Genomic DNA, 10,000 nt, shown 5'->3' with positions numbered 1-10,000 from the left:
GCGACAGATCACGATAATACCATAATACCGCGGTATTATCTCTTATAAAACAAAGTACCGTGGTTTATATACATCCCACAGTGTTGACATGGAACTGTGTGTGCGGTAAAGAATGTTTTCCCCCTTTTTGAGAATACACATGAAAATGCACTATCCAAACTTAAAGGGCCGAACTTAAATTCAAGAATGCTTTGGAATATAGACACTCGGCAGATTATTGATTATTTCAAAATATGAAAGTATGAAAAAGTTATGGAAGTTTAAATTTACTGTAAATAAAAATGACTGTACTAAATATTTTTTATTTTATATAAAATATGTATTTTACAAAAATGTTTTAAACTAAAATTACTACAAAACCAAAGCCATATGTCTAACCAAGTTGTGTTCCAAATTTGAAGTTGATATCACCAAAATTGAAGTTCCCATGAGATTTTGTTTCGGCGCTGTACCAAAAATAGCCATTCAAATTCCATTGATTGGTTTTTTTTATGCATTTTCCTGTAAATTTGTCCAAATGTCACTTCCATCAAAACAGTCACGGACCCTTGAGACTCGAGATATGCGTTTTGTCAAGATTAGAAAAGATTTTGATTATAAAGTAGTTAAAATAAATGTTGTAATATAAAACATGACGCCGCCCACTAGGGGGAGGAGCCCGCTAGAAGAATTTAAAGTACCATTTCCATGGTAACGCAACGTCCAATTTCAAAACGGTTTTCACAGGATGAATTTTGAGTTCGTAAGCTTTCGAATGATACATAATTTATGGTAATTACGAAAAAAAGGCTATCAAAAAAACAAGCGCCAGGTGTCCCGCCAGCAGGACGGTGACAGTTAAGAGGTTAATGTATATTCTGAGTGAATTCTCAAATTACCAAGATACTTTGGTGCCATTTTGTTGGCATTATCATAAGAATATCATGGTTTTTCAACAAATTATGGGAAAATCATGGCACTTGGGTTCATTGTAAAGTCAAAAATACCCTGGGATTTCCACGAACCTTAGGTAAAGTTATGGGATTTTGGTACATTCGCGTTCAGTTTAGAAATTTAAAAAAAAATCACTGCTTCATCGGAATGATATGACTTTTCTAGCATTAGGTATGTAAAAATATTGGGGTCATGATTCGAGCATGCTAATTGGTCGAAAAAAAAAAAAAAAAAAGTAGCGTTCATTGTCACAAATGACCGACCATAGGAAATGAATGAGAAATCGGCAAAAACACAAATTCTCCGAATATTTGTGTGTACAATCTACAAATCGGCCACGATGCTGCAAAAAAGTACACAGCAGTGAAGGGGTGACACTCTAAAACATCAAGAGTGTGATATTGACACATCCACACACACACACTTATACACACACACACACACACACCTGTAAAAAACTGAACCTATGAACCACATTTTGAATTTAAATTAAAAATCACAGCTTCATCAGAATGATATGAAACTTGGTGACTTTTCTAGCATTAGGCAAGTAAACACAAAAAAACTGAGGGCATGAATCGAGCATGCTAAGGGGTCGTGTAAAAAAAAAACTCCCACTTGTGCTCTTCGGTCAAAAATGACCACCATAGGAAATGAATGGGAAATCTGCAAAAACACAGAAAAAAATCTATATTTCTAACAACAACAACAAAAATATCTATATAATATATATATATAAACAACAAAAAAAATTGTTAAATGTGCTCGAAAGAGATCTAGTGAATTCTCAAGCCTCTCCATAGAGACCTCATGGTCACACACATGGTTGCATGATTTCTCAAATAATTCCGAAAGAGGGGCTAATCTGCCTTCAAAAAAAATATTTTGAAGGCCTAGTCTCCATTTTAACCTGAAATACTGCAATAATTAAATAAAAAATATATATTTTATAATTTTCAATGGCAAAAATAGACCATAATTATTGCATAAATATATAAAAAATACCATCAAATCATCTCAAAATACAAAATTAAAAAGAAAAAATATTATTGAAGGAAAATGAATTGCATTGGTTTTACTGGGGTGGAGGAAGTTGAATTTTTAGGTGTCCGGGAAGACGACCAATGCGACCCCTAAAGGAAGAGCAGCAGAGGGTTAAAGCAAAGAACGGCCCGTGTTAAAGTTCAACCGGTCACCTGTTTATGAGCTCATTAATCATAAACGTCTGTAATCTGCTGTCAGGAATGTGATTTAACACCGTACCACACGACAAAACCCTAAACACTGCGAGAACCTGAGAGATTCAACACACACACGCCATGATTCTGATCATTTGATGAATATTAGTGTGTCTGAGCTCTGTGAGAAGATCTAAACCTCTCGTAAACCTCCTGAAGACACACCTGAGATCATCCGTTCATGTCCAACTACTCCTGATATGATTAAAACCTCCTGAAGACACACCTGAGATCATCCGTTCATGTCCAACTACTCCTGATATGATTAAAACCTCCTGAAGACACACCTGAGATCATCCGTTCATGTCCAACTACTCCTGATATGATTAAAACCTCCTGAAGACACACCTGAGATCATCCGTTCATGTCCAACTACTCCTGATATGATTAAAACCTCCTGAAGACACACCTGAGATCATCCGTTCATGTCCAACTACTCCTGATATGATTAAAACCTCCTGAAGACACACCTGAGATCATCCGTTCATGTCCAACTACTCCTGATATGATTAAAACCTCCTGAAGACACACCTGAGATCATCCGTTCATGTCCAACTACTCCTGATATGATTAAAACCTCCTGAAGACACACCTGAGATCATCCGTTCATGTCCAACTACTCCTGATATGATTAAAACCTCCTGAAGACACACCTGAGATCATCCGTTCATGTCCAACTACTCCTGATATGATTAAAACCTCCTGAAGACACACCTGAGATCATCCGTTCATGTCCAACTACTCCTGATATGATTAAAACCTCCTGAAGACACACCTGAGATCATCCATTCATGATTAAAGGTCATCTAATAAAGAAGAAACACGTCCTGAGCAGATCAGATATAGAGTTGAGCTCTCACCTGAGCGTCGAGGTCTTCTGTGGTTTCTCAGATCATCCACTCGCTCGGACGGAGGAACAGGAAACTCCCGTCGGACACGGGGTCCAAAGTCTGCCCGGAGCTCGGAGCCGCTGCGTCTTAAAGGAGATCAGATGGGTGGAGAAACACAGCCTCACCTACACACCAGAACAAACCCTGACATCATCACACCAAGACCAAAACACTCACTCCGTTTGTGCACATTTCATTTTATTTGATAAATCCAAGTAACATCATTACACAAATCTACATGACGGGATGTCAAACACATAAAAAACTAGATATTCAACCCCAAAAGTGCGAAAAAAACCACATAAAGCGGACAGTTAGATTATACGCGGAACACATCTGCAGTAAAAACACAATACCGTGGATAAAAGCTCATTATATATGCGCATGAGACAGCCTCACATCTGGGCGGACGTTCAGTGTTGGCTGATCATTAACACACACACACACACACACGCTAGACTTTGACCCGGCGACATTCACACACTAAAACCCTCGGAAGAGCCACGAGACGCCATGGCAATGAGTCTCTAGAGCGCCTCGAGCACTTCTGGTTAAAAACAGGGGCGGCTGGAGCAGGCGGAGCGGGTGGAGCGGGTGGAGCAGGCGGAGCGGGTCACTGCGTCTGCAGGGCCTGCGTGAGGTGGAGGCCGGCCCCGGGTGGCAGGGGCCAGTTCTCCTGGCCCTGGTGGGTCTGCAGGAGCCGGTACAGCTGCTTCAGGTGTGTGACGATGTTGTCTTTGATGTCGGGGATGGAGATCTGCAGGCGGACGCTCCCGCTGTCGAAGGAGCGCGTGCAGTCGCCCGAAAACATCTCGCTGATCATACGCGCCACCACCGGGACCACCTGCAAACACACACACACACGCGTTTAGGTGGATGCCAGCACGTCTGGACCAAGAAAACAATCACGATTCGCTCCAGAGCTGCAGTTTTGGAGATGCTCTGACCCGTCACAATCTGGCCCTTGTCAAACTCACTCAAATCCTTACGCTTGACCATTTTTCCTGCTTCTAACACATCAACTCAGAGGACAACATGTTCACTTGCTGCCTAATATATCCCACCCACTAACAGGAGATCAGTGTTATCAGGGCTCGACATTGAGCTGTTAAAGAATGGAACAATCTTCCAGACCTGAGGGACTTCTCTCAAAATGTTAGAAAGGTAAACAGAAAACCAACTATGAGCACTGATTATGTTAATGTTTAGTAAGAATTGACTGTAGTCATTTTAAAAGGTTGACTGTAAACAGTATGTACAGGGTTAGCTTAGGCTGAAGTGTAAATGTAAATGAGGTTGTAAATAGATAGTGAGTTATATATATTGATGTTTAGATGCATTTATTTTATAGTTTTATCTGCCCAGGGACTGCGGATGGAAATGAGCTGTAGCTAAATCTGGTGTAAAGCATCTTTTCTTTTGTAAGATTAATGTACTTGCACATGGTCCCTGTCAAATAAATAATAAACTTAAACTCAAGCCTGTTCAAACGCTTGTCTTTTGGACAAGTAAATCGGTCATTCACTTGTCTGAGTAAAAAATTAGCTTGCCCGGATTTTTGTTGTTGTTGTTGTTGTAAATATAATCTATTCTGAAGCAATATTCTCACCAGTGTTCAATCAGCTTTGCCATATTTAAATATGCATATTTGTGATATTTTTACCTTTTTATAAAGGGCATTTTCCCATAATCTTATTAGTTATAGGCTATGCTTCAGTTTTTATTTTTAAATTTGATCTATAAATTAAATTAGAATAAGACACTATAGGGCTGTTACCAATCAAATTCAATCATTTACACTGAAAAATTACATCTGCATTAAATAATGCTATGAGATTATTTTAAATATTTTTGAATTTACAAATAAGAAATATTGGAAAGATGAAACTAAACCACCAGTAGGTGGCGCTTTGACCGTCTGAATGAGTGAGTCATTGAGTCGATTCGTTCAAACGGCTGATTCATTCAAGAATAAGGCGGTCGTTTACGAATAGGTCAGTGAATCTTTGATTAAACACTGAATCATTCACTAACACACACTGATGCTGTGAGATGAGTTATGGTTCTGCTGTGATCTTTGTTTGGAACTATTTTCGCTGCTGAAATAGAACAACAGTAGTCAATATTGCATCTAAAATGTGAGTGACTTGATGTTAATGAATTGTTTATGGAGCTGGCGTATGAAATCAGCGTCATGATGGTATTCAGGAAAACAGCACTCGTTTGTGTGATGTTGCTTAACTGTATCATATGTTATAAATATAAAAACTACACAATTTTAACCGTGTAACTTATGTTAACCGTTTTTCTTTGTATGAGCGCCGCTCATTTGTTTTCTATTTTCTCCTCGAGAGGCTGCGCGAGCCTCAACAGCTCAACCTTATCAGTTTGTTTTATATTATTATTCACTATCGATCTCCACTTACACTGATGCAGAATCATTATTGCACTTTGATGACTCCCTAGTTATTTTTTGTTTTGACGTTTTAACCAGTACACTTGTCCGTCGGGCAAGTAAAATTATTTTTCACTTGCCCCTTCAAAAAATCCACTTGTCCCGGACAAGCGTTGATGTCGAGCCCTGGTTATTAGGCCTGTCACGATTACAAATTTTGCTGGACGATAAATTGGCAAAGAAATTATTGCAATAAACGTTAATATTGTCGTTTTAAAATAATGATAATGGCATAATAATGCAGGTACACCTTTTCAAAGATCAATAAACTTTTATTTCTAAAGACTATTTAACACTGAAAACGGAAAGCATTTGAAATATCCACAATAAATGAACAAAACGTAAATGTAATGCATAAATGTAAAACAACCAAAACAAAAAAAAGCAGTCTGTTAACAAAATGCACTTGAATAAACAGCTGGGAAAACTTTAAAGAATCTTTACATAACCCCATTATAATAAATGTTATTTTTGTGGCCTTCCCTGTTAGACATATACAGAAATGTAATAGTTATCAAACACCTTTCTTAACTGCATAAATAATAAATGAAATATAGATTAATCATCATTAAAGCTACAATTTTCTCTGTTCCCGTTGTTCTGTGATGAACATTAACAGACCTGCCAACCTTGAAGAAACTTTATGAGTACACCCATTTTAGGCCAAATCACATAAACGTCGCACACCTGTGTGTGATAGGTGCGTAGGAGAGCAGGACAATAAAGTCCAATTATCAACCAATGCAAAGTCCCGCACACTATCAACTTGCAATTAAAAATGATTTATTTTTTCATTGCAACGTTTCGATCTTCCTCAGGCAGGCCAAACGAAATCATACAAGAAACTAATTATGGAGCTTTGATATTACAGAAACACCAACTCTATTCATTCACTAAAATTTGCTGAAAGTCAACCGCACAACTGTGCAACGTGCATGTTCACATTTTAATTATCCAGAACCCCAAAACTTGCCTGCTTGCCTTGCACATCTGCTAATTAAGTTTTTCCACTATTTTTCTTACCTTATTTTTTTTTTGTTGCTGTGGATGTTATTGAGCTTAGAAGTTTAGCTCTTGCGTTCTTCTGAACATCTCGCGCTGCCATTGCCCGTTGCCATTTTTATATCACTCCATATTCTGTCTATTTTTAAATGCCTATTCCCCGAGTGGTAGACTACAATGACTGGCTGTTTTAAAATATTTAAGAGAAGTAGGCTAGGCCTCCATACTGACAGCTGGGCTCATAGCTTGCAGGTTTGCATAGTGCACTGTAACAATATTTAAGAATGTATATATTTTTTTCCATTTGATTGGTTCAACCGCCACTCGCCCAAATTTATTTAAAATATAATTTTCCGTCAAGTCATCCGCGGCTGTAACCGCCAACAGTGTATCTCTGTGAGGCGGTTCAGCCATGGCATGCAAGCCTGCAGTTATCCGGCCTGCCTAGCTTGCTTGAGGCACTGAAACGAACGCGCGCGCGTGTTGAACGCGCGTGTTGTTATTGTTTGTTCAAGAGCAAAAGAGAACTGACGCGAGTCTGTCTGTGCGTCAAGTGTGTGTGTGTGTGTGTGTGTGTCAGAGACACTCCCTCGATTAGCTGACATGAGACGCAGCCACACAGACAGAACACTGACACGCGCACACACACACACACACACACACACAGACAGGACATTGACACACACACACACACACACACACACACACACAGACAGACAGGACATTGACATACAGCGCATTCTCTTGTGTCTTGTCGCGCTTAGAAGCATTTACATGTATAAGAGCGTGATCATATAATATAACGCTCTGCAAAAATGGATATATATAAACAGACGCTGGAAATTATAAAATTAGAGCTCATTTATTAATTGATTTATTGACTATCGCGACAGGCCTACTGGCTATTCACTTCACCTGGTCATAATGTTATGCCTGATTGGTGTATATACACTGTATATCCTCAACATTGTGATACAAAGTCTCTTTTTACCTCAGAATTGCAAGATGTAAACTTTTAAAAATATATATTTTCCAGGACGAGTGGGAACCCTGTACAGGCGGGCACTAATGTAGACCGGCCCATAATGCACCACTCACCTGCACCATGATGAGCTTCCTCTCTCTGGGTCTGCCGTCGGGCCACTCCTCCCCGAAACACAGGTGGATGTCGTAGAGCGGCGGTTCAGACGAGGACTGCCCCCTCTGGTGAGTGATGACCCCTGCGGACACACCACAGCATCAGAAACAGGTTCACGTGTGTGTGTGTGTGTGTGTGTGTGTGTGTGTGTTAGGGCTGGGTATCGATTCAGATGTTCCGATTCGCAAGCTCTCAAAACGATTCGATTTCGATTACTGAAACTGTATTCTTATTTCTATGCCATAGCTATTATATTGATTAATAATAGATAGTTCGCTAATCTGTGTGCTTGTACATGTGCAATTCTGAAATGCATAACATGTACAAATCAATTAAATTGTTATGTAGATGCTTTTTCTGTGAAGCTGCTTTGAAACGATATGTATCGTGAAAAGCGCTATACAAATAAATTTGAATTGAATTGATTCTCGATTGATTTTCAATTCTCGATTCAACTCAATGAATATAGATTTCATTCAAATAGCCTACTATATTTATAAAAAAGAACAGTGAACATGAGTTTACAAGTGGGTTATTAAAAAGAAATTAAGAGCCACAAACCTGTATATTAAACTCTTTTTATTTTAGGTACACTTGGGTAGGCCTACATTAAAACAGAACCTATCTCTATATTTCAAATGCATACAATTATGTTAAATACAATACAATTTAGTTTTTATGGATATTTCGATACACTTATTCTAAAACATAAAAAGGATATTGGATGATTTTCAGCAGTTTTCAGTAAAGGACAAGCATTTCTTGCGATTTAGCCGACCGTCATTCAGACTGTCCGTTTTTATGGAGGCTTTTTGCTCCGGGGCGTCTGAGCTTTGATTCGTGCCCCGGATGATGCATCATATTTCGTCTCTATCTCTGTTATTTGCGTGCCTTCCTTAGATGTGATTGCCATTCGATTTTATCTTAATGACAAGCATATGCGATACCGGGCAGGATCGACTGGGAAAAAAAAAACGATTCTTGGCCTTGAGAATAGATTTTGAATCGACCACATTTTAAAAATCAATTAATCGAAAAATCGATATGTCGAAATGTGTGTGTGTGTATAAGCATGCATAATGGAATTAACATGGAAGACCAATTTTATATATAAGTGATTTTATAGTGTCTAAAAGCAACTGTGAAAAGACTTTATTAAAGGGTTAGTTCACCCAAAAATGAAAATTCTGTCATTAATTACTTACCCTCATGTCGTTCGACACCCGTCAGACCTCCGTTCATCTTCAGACACAAATGAAGATATTTTAGTGTAAATCTGATGCTCTGAAAGGCCTCCATTGGCTCAACTTTACACTCTCAAGACCCTTAAAAGACACAAAAGACTAAAGTTACAAAGTCCATCTCACTACAGCGGCTCTACAATAACTTTATGAATCGGCGAGAATAGTTTTTGTGCGCAAAAAAACCCTAAATAACGACTTACATAGTGATGACGATTTCAAAACACGGCCTCATGAAGCTTCGAAGCGTTATGAATCAGTGAGTCGAATGAGCAATTTGGATCGCCAAATTTCAGCAGTTTGGCGGTTTGACACGCGATCCGAATCATGATTCGACTCACTTGCGCACAAAAACTATTCTCGCCGCTTCATAAAGTTATTGTAGAGCCGCTGTAATGAGATGGACTTTGTAACGACGTCTTTAGTGTCTTTTAAGGGTCTTGAGAGTGTAAAGTGCATTGAGCCAATGGAGGCCTTTCAGAGCATCAGATTTACACTAAAATATCTTCATTTGTGTCTGAAGATGAACGGAGGTCTGACGGGTGTCCAACGACATGAGGCTCAGTCATTAACGACAGAATTTTCATTTTTGGGTGAACTAACCCTATAATAAGTAGAATGTCCAGCAGAAGACCACTTATTGGCTCACTTTCATTTTAAAGTTTGATTTTCAACAGTATTCTGCACTAAAGCAATTACTATTATAACACAATCATATTACGTCAGAGTTCATCTCTTCATTTTTTGCCCAGCCCTAGTGTGTGTGTGTGTGTGTGTGTGTGTGTGTGTGTGTGTGTGTGTGTGGCTCACCGCTGAGGAAGGACTCCAGGCAGAAGAGCTTCACCCTGTGCTGGCGCTCGATGAGGTTGGGCGCGTTGGGGTTGGGCGCGCAGGGGCCGGACCAGTACACTTTACACTGGCACAGCCGCACGGCGTAGATGTCGTGCCCGCTCACCTCCAGGATGAGGCCGCGGTCCATCACGTCCAGCAGGCGGCTGGTGAAGACGCGCTGCTTGTCGTTGGTGATGTGTTCGGTGGGCGGGAAGCGCACCTGCTCCAGACTGACCGGCCCGAACAGCTCCTCCTGGTTGACGATCGGCCCC

General features: G+C 39.6%; 1 protein-coding gene across 1 annotated transcript in view; it reads right to left on the bottom strand.

Annotated features, from left to right (window-relative positions):
- Nucleotides 1-3,239: 3,239 nt before the first annotated feature.
- The window catches only part of irf6 (interferon regulatory factor 6), a 14,553-nt gene continuing 7,792 nt past the window's right edge, over nt 3,240-10,000 (bottom strand). Inside the window, exons 6-8 of the mRNA XM_079808490.1 lie at nt 9,708-10,000; nt 7,617-7,738; nt 3,240-3,905 (exon numbers count right to left, since the gene is read on the bottom strand). The exon at nt 9,708-10,000 is cut by the window's right edge and continues 100 nt beyond it. Of these exons, the coding sequence (XP_079664616.1) occupies nt 3,675-3,905; nt 7,617-7,738; nt 9,708-10,000 (646 nt within the window). The 3' untranslated portion in view covers nt 3,240-3,674. The remainder of the gene's footprint in view (nt 3,906-7,616; nt 7,739-9,707) is intronic.

The sequence above is a fragment of the Gobio gobio genome (genome assembly GCF_949357685.1).
Source record: "Gobio gobio genome assembly, chromosome: 24".
Classification (NCBI taxonomy): Eukaryota; Metazoa; Chordata; class Actinopteri; order Cypriniformes; family Gobionidae; genus Gobio; species Gobio gobio.
This window is presented reverse-complemented; position numbering and strand designations above follow the sequence as displayed.